This window comes from Panthera tigris, chromosome B1 (assembly GCF_018350195.1).
Source record: "Panthera tigris isolate Pti1 chromosome B1, P.tigris_Pti1_mat1.1, whole genome shotgun sequence".
Lineage (NCBI taxonomy): Eukaryota > Metazoa > Chordata > Mammalia > Carnivora > Felidae > Panthera > Panthera tigris.
In genome coordinates, this window is record NC_056663.1 from 168,719,471 (window position 1) to 168,735,074 (window position 15,604).

Consider the following 15,604-nt stretch of genomic DNA (forward strand, 5'->3'; position numbering starts at 1 on the left):
CTCCTATATCCCTAATCATGGAATACCCCCACAGAGGGAAGGAGTCCTCTCTATTGCCAAGCCATTAAGCAGCCCTTCCTGACTACTTGTACCAAAAACTTTAGAGAGGGTAGAGCCACATCATGGAGCCCCTACCACGTGCTCCCAGTACTGACACTGTGCTTGGTGCCTTACATATGAAGCCTCATTTTAATCTCAAAACTCCTCCAGGGTGGTTCGTTTCACTTCATCTTTTAAGTGAAGAAACTGAGTTGGCTGGAGATTGATTATACACCAACGTGATACAATTAGTCACAGAACCAAGCCCCAGTCTGTGTCGCCCAAACTCACCTGATTATTCCTTCTTTTCATACCAGTGCCACTCTGCCTGGTTCATCCCATACGTTAACATATTTTGTCCTTGCACGTGAGACTTTGAATAAATATTGTTGCCTATTTGTATAAATAGGATATCGTATTGCCTATGCCATGAGTTTTACATTTTTCCGTGGTGCCAATGATATGATTATTCATTTATTTTTATTATTTTAATTTTTTTAACAGTAATCATTTTTCTTTGTTAGCTACCACTCCCTTCATCTAAAGCCACGTTAGTTAGTCATTTCTGGAATAACAAAATACTTCAAAATATGCCCCTAAATTCAGCCAGACCTTCCAAGAGCTATATGCCTGGAATCATATTGGTGCCCTCAGTCTTCTGTGAGTTGCATTTATGAATCCCTTTTGGACCAATGCCAACAACTTTATGAAGAGAAAGTACGAAGCCTCCCTAAAACCTTCATCTATATTGTTAACAGAGTTCTTTATTAAGGGTTCAGGATGCTTTCCTGTCTCAATGTCCATAACATTAGGCTTTGCTTAATACTTAGTTCGATTTTTTTTTTCCCCATCTCATGGATCCTAAGAATTGGTTAACAAGTCGGTTTTCCTCCTTCATGTTGGCTTTTGGAAAAATTGTTTTCACTTTGTGACCCACATTCATAGCGATTTTGTGAGACTTCTTACAATTTTTTTTTAATTCGCTAGTTGCTGGCTCTATTGTGTGCCACTTGGTTCCCCTTCTTTTGTTTAACACATGTAAATTGATTTATATTTGAAAGGATTCTGAAAGGACCTCATTTATTTTCATTTCTAACAAGCCTATCTTCCTGTCATACAGGTACCGTATTTGGAAATGGGAAAACCTCCGATTATCTGCTGTTGGGAAACTTTGTTTACACGGTGAGTGCAGAACATTTGCCTAGTTTGTATATCAGATCAAATCCTTTTAACTGTGTGCACTGCTGGATTTAGAGTTGTTTACACTTCCCCTTAAAAAAGAAATAAGATGAGGGGCACCTGGGTAGCTCAGTTGGTTAAGCATCTGGCTCTTGATTTTGGCTCAGGTCATGATGTCGCGGTTCATGGGATTGAGCCGCGTGAAGGGCTCTGCACTGACAGTGTGGAGCCTGCTTGGACTGTCTCTCTCCCTGTCTCTCTGCCCCTCTCCCACTTTTGTGTGCTCTTTCCTTCTCTCTCTCTTTCAAGAATAAATCAATTAAAAAATAATAATCTAAATAAAAATGAAAATAGATGTTTTGACTATTAAGAGGTTTTTTTATATTAGGTTCTTAATATGTCATTTGGGCTCACTGACTTTACAAGACTTTGGTTGCTATTGTTCTCAGTATTCCCTCTTTACTCTTAGTGCCCCCCATTTGCCCTTTTTCTCTTCCTTGTCTCTTTTTCCTCATTTTTATTTTACTGCCCTTAATTTTTTTTTTTTGGCTTTCCTGAATTTATGGCAAATATTATCATACTGTCCTTGGGTATTTAACCAGTAATTATTCTAGAGTCTCATGATGACTGAAATGGGAGAGGAATCACTCTTTAGGGACATTTCATCCACACAAGGCATGGAACCCACTGTGTTAAGTCACTATCCAAACACTTACAGAGGACACAGACATGCATGCAATCCCGTTCCTGCCATAAAGGTCCAAAAAATGTTTTAAAACCACTTTAACCTTAAAAGTCAAAACTATTACTTGACTGCTAATGCCCGAGGTCACGTGGTTGGTGTCTGGTAAGTTTTCTACTCACCTTCAACTCTGAATTCTCAGGCCAGCATTCCCTCCTCTCTAATCCTGTGTCCCTGTCCATGTCCCCCCGATGAAGGCAGTGTGCTGCTCCAAATACTAAGTGGCTGTCAGTGTGGCCGGTTCAGTTGGTAGAAAAACTATATTATGATGCTTAAATATCAAGTGTTTAAGTTACTGAGTGATAGGATGTTAAGGCCAGTAAGTAACAGAGGGATTAAGTTTTTTCCAGAGGTCTTCTTTCCATTGACATCAACCAACTGAAGTAGTGACAGAGAGAGAAAGTGTGTCGGGTCAGGGGCGCTGGTGACTTGGTCTCATGCAGCGTGGGTGCCAAAACAAATAAGTAACTACTTGATAGAGTACGTTTAGAAATTAATCGGAGGATGTATCATGGATGTGTTTTAGGGACACATTCAGGCACTCAGGTCTCAGGAAGGTGTTTTTCTTTATGTCAACCTACGCCTCTTAGTTTTGAACTTTTATAGGGTTTGTTAATGAGCACTTACATTTTAAGAGTTTTATTTCTACAGATATTAATCCTAAATTGCCGTTAGATATCTTGCTGAGAAGGCCCACACGCTTCACTTATGACCCCACGGGGAAGCCCCTAATGTCATTTGCAAACCCTGAAAGTGCCCAAAACGCAGAGCTAGCAAGCGTGCCCTGACCACCCGTGCAAGGCTGGTGTCACACTGCCACCGCCTTCGGTGCCCAGAATTCCTTTGACTACTGACAGGCTTTAAAACTTTTTTTTTTATACTTTTTAAATTTTTTTACTGTTTTCATTTTTGAGAGACAGAGGGAGATAGAGTGTGAGCAGGGGAGGGGCAGAGAGAGAGACAGAGACAGAGACAGAATCCGAGGCAGGCTACAGGCTCTGAGCTGTCAGCACAGAGCCCGACGTGGGGCTCGAACCCACGAACCGGGAGATCATGACCTAAGCTGAATGAAGTCGGACGCTCAACCAACTGAGCCACCGGGCGCCCCTTAGAACTTCATTTTTAATTATAAAAAGATAATAGCAGATAACAGTTCAGCACCAAGCACTGTTCTTGGTGAGGGAGGTAGACCCCTGTGAGGGAGGTGACCTACATCAGTCCCAGTTTACAGGTGAAGGAGCGGAAACACACATGTCAAGTAACTTGCCTCGTGCCTTGACCAAAGTGCCTAATAAATGGTGGTGCATTGAGCACAAGTAGTGTGACTCCAGGTCATGTCCAGTTAACCTTTGAGCCACCCTGTGGAAAACACAGGACACTTCATTACAGCAGGTTCCCTTACTGCAAAGTTAGTAGCAGAGTCAATAACGGGTGTGTGCATCACGGAGGGCATAACAGGCTTTTATATCCTAATCGGTAGGGTTTTTAAGTAAGTAGAGTTACAGAGTAAGTGTTTAAATTTCTAAACAGCCAGCTATATTAGAATTTTAGAATTTATCTCTAAAGTTCAGAAAGTAGAGGCTTTAAGTCTCATAGATGATATTTCTTTAATGTTTTTAAAAAGTTTTTAACTTTTTTTTACTTATTTTGAGAGAGAGAGAGCACGGGAGAGAGCACGGGAAAGACAGTGAGAGAGGAAGAGAGAGAATCCCAAGCAGGCTCAGCACTGTCAGCGCAGAGCCCAGTGTGGGGCTCGAACTCACAAACTGTGAGATCATGACCTGAGCCAAGATCAAGAGTCGGTCGCTTAACCGACTGAGCCACCTTAGGCACCCCATTACAGATGATATAAAATAAAAAAAAGTTTTTAATGTTTATTTATTTTTGAGACAGAGAGAGACAGAGCATGAACAGGGGAGGGTAGGAGAGAGAGGGAGACACAGAATCTGAAGCAGCTCCAGGCTCTGAGCAAGCGGTCAGCACAGAGCCCGACGTGGGGCTCGAACTCACAGACCATGAGATCATGACCTGAGCCAAAGTCAGAAGCTCAACCGAGCCACCCAGGCACCCCTAAAATCAAATTAAAGCACACTTGAATCCAAGTTACCGCAGGTTTGCATTCACCGTTCACGAATTGTACAGGAAACGGCAGGCACAAACCTCATGGATGGACTGTGAGGCTGTGCAGGTGAGGAGAGCAGGGATGGTGGCAGGAGTGTGATGCTGCTAATGGGTGGTTCTGAGTGGCCATGGCCACCATGTGCAGATAGCCCACCTGTTTCTTTGCTTGGTGGACATACAAGGTAAGCTATGAATCATCTACCAGTCCCATAGTCTAATTCACAGTGTAATAGTTAGTCTTTATAAACCTCACTTCAATCATTGGAACTGTCACATTTATGAAATAAAATAACATTTTCCCTTCTGTCTTAGTTTGTGGTGATAACCGTGTGTTTGAAAGCTGGATTGGAGACCTCATATTGGACATGGGTAAGAGTGTCTCTATCCACAACCAAGGCATTTCACGTTTACTTAGGTGCTAACTGTGAACATTGTTGTTCTTTATACTAACTTTATGTATCCCTGTTCCCTGGTCCCACAGTTTGTTCATTGTGAGGGGTCTTGGGTGGAAGGAGGAGAACTGGGGATTCTAGTTTGTCTGATTTGGAAACAGTGAATAAAGAAAACTGAAGTAGGTTTATTGACCACAAGAGTTTCAGAGCCTTTAATATATTATTGCGTATTGTGAATATCCCAGGAAGGAGAGAGGCTTCCAAACTTATTTGACTAAGAGTCTTTTCTTAGTAGAATGTGTCACAAGATGCATTTGGCGGAAAATCCACTGGAAAATGATTATGAAGACCAGCAATATTAGCAAAAATTTGTCCTCAGATATTTGTAAATACCCAGTTTGGATAAAAACATGTTCCAGTTTAGAACATTAGTTTGCAGTATCCAGGTAGAGAGACCCAAGAAACAAAAAGAAATGAAAGTTTGATGTTCAGGAGAAAGATGGGCACAAGAAACGTGGAGCTGACCGTCCTCAACATACAGGTAGCATTTTCCCACGTGTCTAACTTCTCCCAGAGACAGCATGCAAAGTGAAAACAAAGGAGGTTAAAGATGGTAGCAGATGAAAAAGAGGAGATTCGGAGGAGAAAGCCCCCAAAGGAGACAGAGACGGAACACTTCTAAATGCCAGTAGCACAAACATCCTAGCCATGGTTGGAAGACATTAGCATTAGCCCTGATGAAGGATCTAGTTAAACACGCCCACATCATTATTTAGAAATTCCTATAGATACTATTTGATGGATGTAGTAAAAAATTAATAAGGGAATTTGTGAAAGCTTCATTAGTGTTTGTGGAGCCGGCCTACCTAAAAGTCTCGTGACTCAGATTCTCTTCCTTCACAGTTCAGCCATATTGCGATTTGGGGCAGCATCGTACTCTGGGTGGTGTTTTTTGGAATCTACTCATCTCTGTGGCCTGCTGTTCCGATGGCCCCTGATATGTCAGGAGAGGTAATGTGTCCTGATAACTCCCGATCCAACTAATCTTAAAAATTGGTGTTCATTAATGAACCTTGTTTGGTATGGATTTGTACTAAAATAGTATTTGGCCATTTAAAAGCTATTTTTAATTTCCACAGTTGCAAGTGATAAATCTTGAGAGAACATTTTAAACTTGGACATTCTACTTAAATCTGACTTACCCTTTCAAAAGCCTAGCTGGAACACTAAAATGTGGTCAGGAGCTTTATTCATGTTAAGAATCTCCATCTAGAAGATGCCATTTTAAAATTAGACTATAAATCCACAAATACATTCTGAATCAGAGATTTGGAGAAATGGAGACAAATCAGAGATTTGTCTTTGGGACAGTCTGTCATTTCTTCTGTTATCTCTCATTCTAGGGAAAAGTGTACCGTCACTAGATTAAATGCACTTTTAGAGTCGTCTTAATGAGATTGGTTTCGTTTTCATTTTGAACGAGTTAGGGCATCTGACGTTTCAGCCTTATCACAGTCCATTTTCAATTCTGTCTTTTAGGTTCTGGTTACACTGGTAGGAATTGAGTTATTAGGTGTTCATGGGGGAGTGTCACAAGATCTCCTTTCCTTCAGAAGAGATTCCAGCAGTAGGAGGGTTTATGATTTCAATTGCAGGAAATTTGACATAAAATGTATAAAAGAAAATGTGGAAAACATTTCAGGATTTCCTGTGACCTCACAGTAACTTGCAAATCAAGGAAATGTGAGCTCCGTTACAGTACATTGTTGTCCTGCAGCCACAGGAAAGATTTCCAGTGGTTTCCATGGATTTGTTGCCCCTAAGTACTGCCTGAGTACCTTTCACTTTTGACAGTCTGGTTTATAGATCATTTTCATGAAATTTTATCTGACAGCATCCTGCTTTTTATAAATTAGCAGAATGCAGACACGTTTGAAAAAAATTTTTGTGGTTCAATTTATTAGAGAGAGGTATTATATACTATTACAGCAAAACCAGACGTATCAAGGAGCATGTACTTCCTTCCACCAGAGGTGAAGGCCTCTTTGGAAACATGTACTATGAACTCTGGAAAATTTACAGCATGTATTGTGAGGAAAACAGAAAGCTGTGAATGCATCTGCTTACCTTGCTTAGAGTCCTTTTTTCCTGAAGAAGTAAAATCAGAGACTATGTGTGTCTGAAGATACCATTTGGAAAATCAGTCCTTTGTTTTTATTTGATGTTCTCTGTCTCACCAGACCTGCTTTTCCCTGAGGTTAAAATTCCAATTCAATATCATTTTCGTTAGACCTCATTTTACCTCACTTCTTAATGTTTTATCTTCAAAATGAATGTCACAGAAGATGTTGAGATTCAGATAGTTTAAGCCACTGTAGCCAACAGCTTTGATGACAAGAACAGAGTCTTTGACCACCTACTTCTAAAAGAAGTGTGAAGTTTGATTGGCTTTTTGCCAACCAAATACAATTCTACCCTTGCCTGTAGAATTCCTGGTATTACCCACACAGAGAACTTAATATCATCTCTTGAGATTTGCGGTGATGCTGTGTTTAATTCAAAGTGAAGTGAATGTCAGTACTCCATCACGTTTCTCTTCACTTCACATACAGTGGGAAGTGCTAACAGGGATTCTTTTTCTTGTTATTACTACCGATTCTTTGAATACAGTGTTTAAATACCTGGGGCTCCATTGAAAATATGAAAAACGGATTAATTTAGCTGTAAACTTGACTGTAAGACTGTTGAATTTATTCAAAGAAAAGAATACTTTAAACTTATATAGTACTTAGTGCTTACCAAGTCTTTTGCTGTATGTGTGTGTGTGTGTGTGTGTGTGTGTGTGTATGCACGTGTGCAAATGAGCCTCATGGCAACTGCCAAAAAAGAGTTTAACAAGAATGCCACTCATATTCTCAGGGATAGAGAATTTACATTTACTGTTTCCTGGGCACTAGGGTTAGATCCCAAGAATATTTGTAGCAATACTCAATTTTTTGGACTTTTTTTTAAGTTTATTTATTTATTTTGAGAGAGCGAGCATAAGCAAGGGAGGGGCAGAGAGAGAGAGGGAGAGAGAGAATCCCAAGCAGGCTCCATGCTGCCAACATAGAGCCTGACGCAGGGCTAGAACTCATGAACCATGAGATCATGTCTTGAGCGGGAATCAGCAGTCAGATAATTAACCAACTGAGCCACTCAAGTGCCCCAGTTTTTGAACATTTTTATTATGTGTAGAGAGTCACTAGTTCTACTATAATCCAGTTTAATTTCAGAAAGAAGCAACTACCCTTAGGTTTACATTTTTCTAAGCTTAAAATTCTATATTTCAGTCAAGAGTGTAGCCAGATACATAGCATACATATATACAAACATGAAAATATATGAAAAATTTATTTATGTACCAATATTTATACCTGTATGTATTATACCACTTATATATATATATACGGTATATATATATATATATACCGTATATATATATATATATATATATATACCATATATATATAATATGTGTATATATATATATATATATATGGTGTATATATATATATATATATATATAAATATAAAATACCATTTTGCTATGAAAGTTAACAGATGAATAAATAAATCTTATTCAAGATGGCTGGCCAATTATACACACACACACACACACACACATATGTGTGTGTGTATATATATATAATTGGCCAGCCATCTTGAATAAGATTTATTCATCTGTTAACTTTCATAGCAAAATGGTATTATATACTACATATATATTATTGAGTGTTACATATAGTAATATATTACTATAAATAACATCAGGATAAGTATAAATATTAGCATTCCTCAACTCGACATGTTTTATGTGACCCACATAATGAAACACGGGGCCCGGGGTAGCTCCCGGGATTTAAGGCTCCTCCACAGGATTCGTGGTGTGGTGTGTAGTAACTTTCTGTCACAACCCCTACCGAGTCTCAGTGTCTAATTCCAAGACTCTACCCAAGGACTCCAGTTCTTTCCTATATTGATGTGGCAGCAGTTTCTCCCAGAACGAAACAATTAATTAAATATGTATGCATGTTTGCTTGCCTAAAAGCATAATAAGGGCCCACAGGATAGTCCAGAATTCCTAGAACTGAAAATAATAGCCCTACTGGCCCATCCTGGTCCAGGTGATATTTTAGGGGATGGTGATACACTGTGTGGCATCAGCAAGACAGAGCAGTTATTCAAAAAGGCAACCAAGGTTCTAGGAAAAATAATATACCTAGTGTATATTAAATACTTAGTGTATTGAACACTGTATCCAGGGAACTTCTCTAAATACTTTATATGCATTCACTCAGTCAATACACCAACTATTTGTTGAGATCCTTCAATCATTCAGGCACTGCTCTAGACACTGGATTCATTAGGAAATAAAACAGACAAAAACTCACGTACTTCTCAGCTCACTTTTCTAGTGGAAGAAGACAGACAAATAATTAAGTGAAACATATAGACAAGTACAAGTATTATAGAGAAAATTATAGCAGGTAAGGAGGGCCAAGAGCCAAGATTTCAGTCGTGTTTCCCATACAGCCTAATGGCTTTTACTTGTGGCCAAATCAAGAGCCAAAGTGACTAGATCTGACTTAGGTTTTCATGGCAGGACCATGGCTGCTGTGTTGTAAACCTTTGCAGAGGTTATCACAGTAACCCAGGCAGGAGATCGCAGTGGCATGGGTCAGGAGGACAGCAGTGGTGCAAGTGGTCAGATTCCAAATCTCCATTAAAGGTAGAGCCAATTGGGTTTGCCAACAGACCAGATGGCAGGAGTGAGAGTGAAAGAAGCCAAGGCAGACCCCATAGTGTTGTCTGTGAATTTCGTTAGGAGTGCTTGTCCTCTGTTCCCCGGATCCTCACTGCAGACTGGTTATAACCACTCTACAGATGAAAAAGCAGAGATGCACAGAAGATACAGAGGCAGATTTCAGCACAAATAGAACATCTAAAGAGCCAATATGTAGTGACGTCTAGTGGCAGAATAGGATGCTGGGCTCATTGAGGAAACCCTTTCTGTGCCAGTGGGCCACCAGTGATTCTTAGGCAGAATCTATCATCTGCACATCCAAGGCTGCCTTCCAACTCCTAAGATTCAGATTCTCTGTGTGCTTCTCTTCACTCAGTTCTCTCCAGAGGAACAACTTAAATGTTGCAAGGGCACAGACTATTTTGCTCTAGTTAACAGGATCTCGGGGTGCAAATTGTACACAAATTAGGCAACTTACAGGTACAGGTCTCATGCTTCTATATTTAGCTTGATGCATCTTCACACATAGATCAGGATTTTATAGTCCTTTCCAATCTACATTCTTAGTTCATCATTGCAGCCCATCTGAAGACAGAGTTGTATCTTTCAACATGTTGAAAGAAAATCCTTGCAACACTAAGAAGGGAAGGGAACCAACATTTACTGTGCACACACCATATTCTCCAGGCACTTGTGTTTGATTTCAAGCATTCCTTGTTTTATTTAAACCCAGATAATAAACCTTTGTGGTAAGCAAAACAATAGCAAGTGACCTAGAGAAGTTACCCCAGGTTTTCTTTTCAAATTCTGGTTTCCGCTAACATCCTAAGGATCGAAATACCTTCTCTTTGGGGCCCTTGATCTTCCTTACTCCCAAGTGGGAAAGTCTTTTTTTTTCTTTCCTTCCTGGAATTATGTTGCCTGCACTCCATTGATTTCTCTGATTTATCTATTTCCTGGGATACCTGGGGCCCTCATCAGTTTCCCTAAGTTGGCCAATTACAAAATTCCCTCAGTTGGCCCATCTCTCTTAAAAAGTCCCCAAATTTTTAACTATCCCTTTTCAACACCTACCTAACTTCCTAAATACATTTATAGAAATTCCATCTCATTTCATAACCTAGACTCTTGGCTCTTCTTAACAGTGATACCAGTATAAATAATACCATTCTCATTTTTAAAAATACACATAAAATTGAAAACCCAATCATCCCATTATCATTAGAGAATGTACGGTTGCCACTCTGATGGTAATAGGTCCTCATTTACTGAAGGCCAGTCACCGTTCTAGCACTTTCCATGCCTTCACTCATTTAACACTATGAATATTTAATACAACCCGGTGAGGTAAGTTGTGTTATACATTTCACAGACACAGGTGGTTACATAATGTTCTCAAGGTCACAGAGCTTTGAGTGAGCTGAGATTGGAACTCAGACACAGTCTGTACCCTTAACCTCCTTACATACCGTTCTCTGTTTCTTCTTACGTTTTTTCTCCCATCTCCACTAAGGCCTTTCCTGCCAGCCTCATCAACTTTAAAGATGTTAGATGCCTTTTCCTATCAGTGCCACCAGTCAAAAGACTTCCATCTGGTCAGTAAACTAAGGAATGTGTTGTCTGTATATATTATTTCTATCTTCAGCTGTACTCAGAAGCTACACTCATTTATCACAGATCGGGGGTTCTTTTCACACCATCGGATCACTTCTTTCCCCCTTACTTCAGCACATTCTACATGCGTGAAGTTCCAAAAATCTGTTCCCCAAATATCTCAGAGTTTAATGCAGTCTTCAGTTACTCCAGCTACAGCCAGATTGGGTGGCTCTCAGTTGGTGGCAGGGTGTTCCCATTTGGGAACATTCCTTCCTATAGTTCTGCACTTTGTTTCCATTACAGTAATTCTGCATCTCTGTCCAGAATAAAGATTCGACGATAATGATTAACAAGTATTCCAGTACCACAGATATTGAAATATTAACTATTACGACCGAATATTGATATCAGAGTGGGGGCAGTGGGTGATGCAAAGGTAGAACATCTGACGATGAGAAATTATTGAGGAAAGGAAAAAGAAAAAGAAAATAGTGTGACAGGCTTGGCTGTGACTTTAAATATGTCGCTGTCTTCCTCTTCACAAATATGGTTGTGATTTAAGAGAAGGACTTTTTTTTTTCAGACCTGACTTGTATTTTTTCACACCAGTACAACAATTTATGGGGCAAGGTAGACCCTGGGGAGAAGTGCTATGTTATATAAACATATGCTAGCCTGCTTTTCCGACTTGTCTAGATGATGTTACTGAGTTTTTTGGGTTTTTTTTTTTTTTTCCAGAAGAAAATATTTTAGTCACTATGGTTAGTACACCAGATTAAAAACTGAAAAGGAAGCTACATCGAGGATCGTTTCATATCACAATTAATACCAGAAGCTTAGTATCGGCAAAACTTTTAAATTCATCGTGGCTTTGCAGACACGCACTGTAAAGTCCTCCCAAGCGCCGTCTGGTTCTGCTTTCCCTGGCCTAAGGGATCTATAAAACTACCGAAGGAAATTGAAGTTAAGGAACAAGCATGTGTTTTACAGAATTTCAGATCTCTTGATTGAGGTTGGTAAAGTCTCTCTGAAAAACAATAAAAATCTTTGTTGAACTCTTTGGTGTCACCCCTGTAGGAACGGTATTAATAAACAACATTAGTGTTATGATTTTCCTAAATTGTGCCGTTGCCCACTTTACCGACACGATAAATTACTTTACGTATGAGGAATTTCCTGGTTGAAATAGTCCTTATTCATCTATCAGCTTTTAATTACCTAGATAGCATGTAATGATTTATTGGTCACAAGACCAGCCCTTGCCGATGGGGTGGGACAGTGTTACGATACGATGAAGCTTCATCCAAGTTACTGTGCTTAGCCAAGGAGACTAGAGGGAACAACTACGCCGAACTCTCTCAGATGTTCTTCAGTGAGCCAACAGTTGGGAGCCCATCCAGGAAAACATGCCGTTGGTCAACAGCCCTCATGCCCCTGACAGTAAATGAGACAGGCCAGACTTTCACAGTCCTTAAGGCAGCTGGTTGCATAGCCATTTCCAAGCCCATTTTGTAGAGAGAAGCCTACGTAGAAACACGAAGAAGCAAAGAGAGCTATGGATATGACAACTCTAATGGCAAATCAGGACATTTTGAAATTAGAGCTCTCCTTAGGGTCCTTACAAGAACTGGCATTGCTTTCTGTAGGTACAGCATATTTTCCGATAATGCAGGGCAAATGTATATTGAGTGACTAATGTATGCCAGGCTTCATATTAGGCAGTGGAGGATGCAGAGATGAATGGAGTTGTTTCTTTCCCTTAAGAATCTCATTGCTAATGAGGGGCGCCTGGGTGACTCAGTCGGTTAAGTGTCTGACTTCAGCTCAGGTCATGATCTCATGGTTCGTGGGTTCAGGCCCCATGTCGGGCTCTGTGCTGATGGCTCGGAGCCCAGAGCCTGCTTCGGATTCTGTGTCACCCTCTCTCTCTGCCCCTCCCCCGCTCACACTCTCTCCCTCAAAAATAAATCAACATTAGAAAGATAAGAAGAATCTCATTGCTAATGATGGCGTGCTGATATCATAAATGTAAGAGATGATATGGTACACCCAAAGTGCCATGGCAGTGAGCAAACCACAGGAAACTGAACAAAGCCTGCTGTTAGTCTGGCAGAGCTCTGACTGTTCTCTGGAATCATTTCTTGTATTCATTCATTCCATAAATGTGTGTTGAGTGTTTAATGGGTGCTAAGCACTGTGGCTAGGTAATCAGTTAATTAGGCCAGATCCCTATTAGCATGCAGATTGAAGGGACCAGGGAATGGGAGGGAGAAACAATCACTAAGTCAGTTAATGCGTGACTAAAGGTGATTTCACAAAGTGATAGAAAGAAAACAGGATAATTTGCTAAAGGGCAGGACTCTAATGGCTGCTCCAAAATGGTCTTTTTGAAGAAGGAATGATTAAGCTGAAACTTAAAATGATACGTGCGTAAAGAACAGCATTTCAGGACTGAAGGAACAGAAGGTGCCCATGCTCTGAGGCAGGAATGCTGGAGTGGAGAGGGTGGGAAGGAGTCAGTGAGATGGGCAGAGGGCAGATCACCACACCCCCAAGCTCAGCATTCTCACTCATGAGACCAGCACAGCTTGTTTCTGGATAACAGGCCTGGGATTCCATCAGAAATGCTCGTAAAGGAAATCACAAATGTCACTGTATGATCTGCTTCAGTAAAGCTCATAACTGAACACGATTGTTTATCTTAAGATAAAGAGATCATCGGTGAGTGGTCAAAAGCTACTTTGTTCCATGCTGTCACTTCAGCTTCCTAGCGTGTATCATCCATACCAAGTTATTTTATGGCTTTTTTTAAATATAGTTTATTGTCAGATTGACTTACATACAACACCCGGTGCTCATCCCAACAAGTGCCCTCCTCAATGGTTATGGCATATTTTTTTGATATTAAAAAGGGTGGATTAAATGATAGCAACTTATTTCTCTCTCATGTAAAAGAAGTTTAGTGGTGGCAGGCAGTCCAAGGCTGGTACGGCAGCTGCACCGTCATCAAGAACCAGGTTTCTTGTATTTGCTGCACTGGCCAACCTTAGTGTACTTCCTCATAGTCCAAAGTGGCTGCTTCAGCTCTAGCCACTTTACCAACATTCCAGCCAACAAGAAAGGGAAGAAGAAGAAAGATTAACCTTTTATCTTTGATGCTCTTTCCTAGACAGCACCCACCACATTTCCACTTAGATCTCACAGGCCAAGAACTAGTAACACAGTCACACCTAGCTGCAACAAGAGAGCCAGAGGAATAGAGTCTGAGCTAGAGGACAAAGTGTCCAGCCAAGAATCAAGTGTTTGCATCTAAGAAGGGGAGAGGGGATATACTGGGGAACAACTAGAAATTTTTGCCATGAAAGTCAGTAATTTTTCAACCTAAGCCATTTAACAACCTTTCTGTGTCTTTCTTATAGCTGAGTGCTTTTTGAATTTTTGAGTTTCTTAAAAATAATTTCCTAAAAGAGATGCTAACTATGTGACAGGATGGAGGTGTTAGCTAATGCTAATGGTACCCATTTTGCAATTTATGAATGTATCAAATCAACGCATCATACACCTTAAACTTACATAATGTCACATGTCAATTATGTCTCAATAAAGCTGGAGAGTGAATTTAAAATTTTTTGAAAATAATTTTCTACAATCTGAACTATAGGTCGGCATGTTTCACAGATTGTGTTACTAGTAATCTAACGATTGATGTTTTCTGAGATGGTTTTTGAGATAAAGAGCCATCACAAAATTATAAAAACCTGCAGGAATGAAAGAAGAGGTAAACAGATTGAGCACTGAGATAATGAACCCTGTCTTACACAACTTCCCCTGGAACATCATAACATTTTTAAATTATCTCTCTTATAATAAAAAGAATATTTGGTTACTAACTCGGTTCTCATTTTTCTTGTACTTTTAAGTTTTTTAAATAGTACAATAAGATTAAAACAAAACAAATTCTGTTCTTAATTATTTTCACTGTCTGGGAACTAGATCCCTAGAAAATAAAGTTTCAGAGCCACATATATCCTAGCACTCTTAATTCCTTTTCAGAAAGATTATTTTGCATGTTCAGCTCTCAGTATATACGTGTATAGAGTGAAATTTTACTTTCCTTTTTTAAAAAAGTTAACTTATCAATTCAGGTCCCAACTAACTCTTACTGCACTGCCTCCGAACATCTTTCTTAATCGTTTATTTTCTCGTTACTCCCTTTGCCAGAGGGTGGAGATACAAAGTCTGCTGCTTGCATCATACAGCTAGATGGAATATTGGTTCTGAGTCCCCCAGGGTGATCGCTCCTGCTTGAGCCCCTCACCACCATCCTGAAATGTCCACTGGGAGGGAAAGTGCATAAATGCTATGAGCTGGTATCTAATTTGCATATTTGTCTATGATTTGGAGCCATGTGCCTATTTGCTAAGAGTTTTGATTGTTTATTTGGAATATTCCAAGCCAAGGGTTTCCTTTGTCTCTGAGTAAGCAAGAGCTTCTGGGAATAATTGCAAACATACTGGAGTTTATTTGAAACACCCTTCTCCTTAGTTATTTTCTGGGTGTTCTGCTCTGTTTTTATGGAGAAAGTAATAATTCATCCTATGTAAGAGCCCAAGTCAGCTCAATACAACTGAGATTTACAGAGTACCTGTGTGTCAAGATCTATAATGGGTGTCAGTGGATCATTATGTGAAAAAAGAGGGTCCTCTTGGGGAGATTGAGTCTTGTGGATAAAATAACAGATCCACAGGT

At 40.0% G+C, this 15,604-nt stretch overlaps 1 protein-coding gene across 4 annotated transcripts in view; it reads left to right on the plus strand.

Annotated features, from left to right (window-relative positions):
* ATP8A1 (ATPase phospholipid transporting 8A1) overlaps window positions 1-15,604 on the plus strand; it is a 232,815-nt gene that overhangs the window by 192,343 nt on the left and 24,868 nt on the right. For all 4 annotated transcript variants that reach the window (XM_042984609.1, XM_042984610.1, XM_042984611.1 and 1 more), the window contains 3 exons: window positions 1,160-1,221; window positions 4,394-4,450; window positions 5,377-5,484. In XM_042984609.1, coding sequence (XP_042840543.1) covers window positions 1,160-1,221; window positions 4,394-4,450; window positions 5,377-5,484 — 227 coding nt within the window. The remainder of the gene's footprint in view (window positions 1-1,159; window positions 1,222-4,393; window positions 4,451-5,376; window positions 5,485-15,604) is intronic.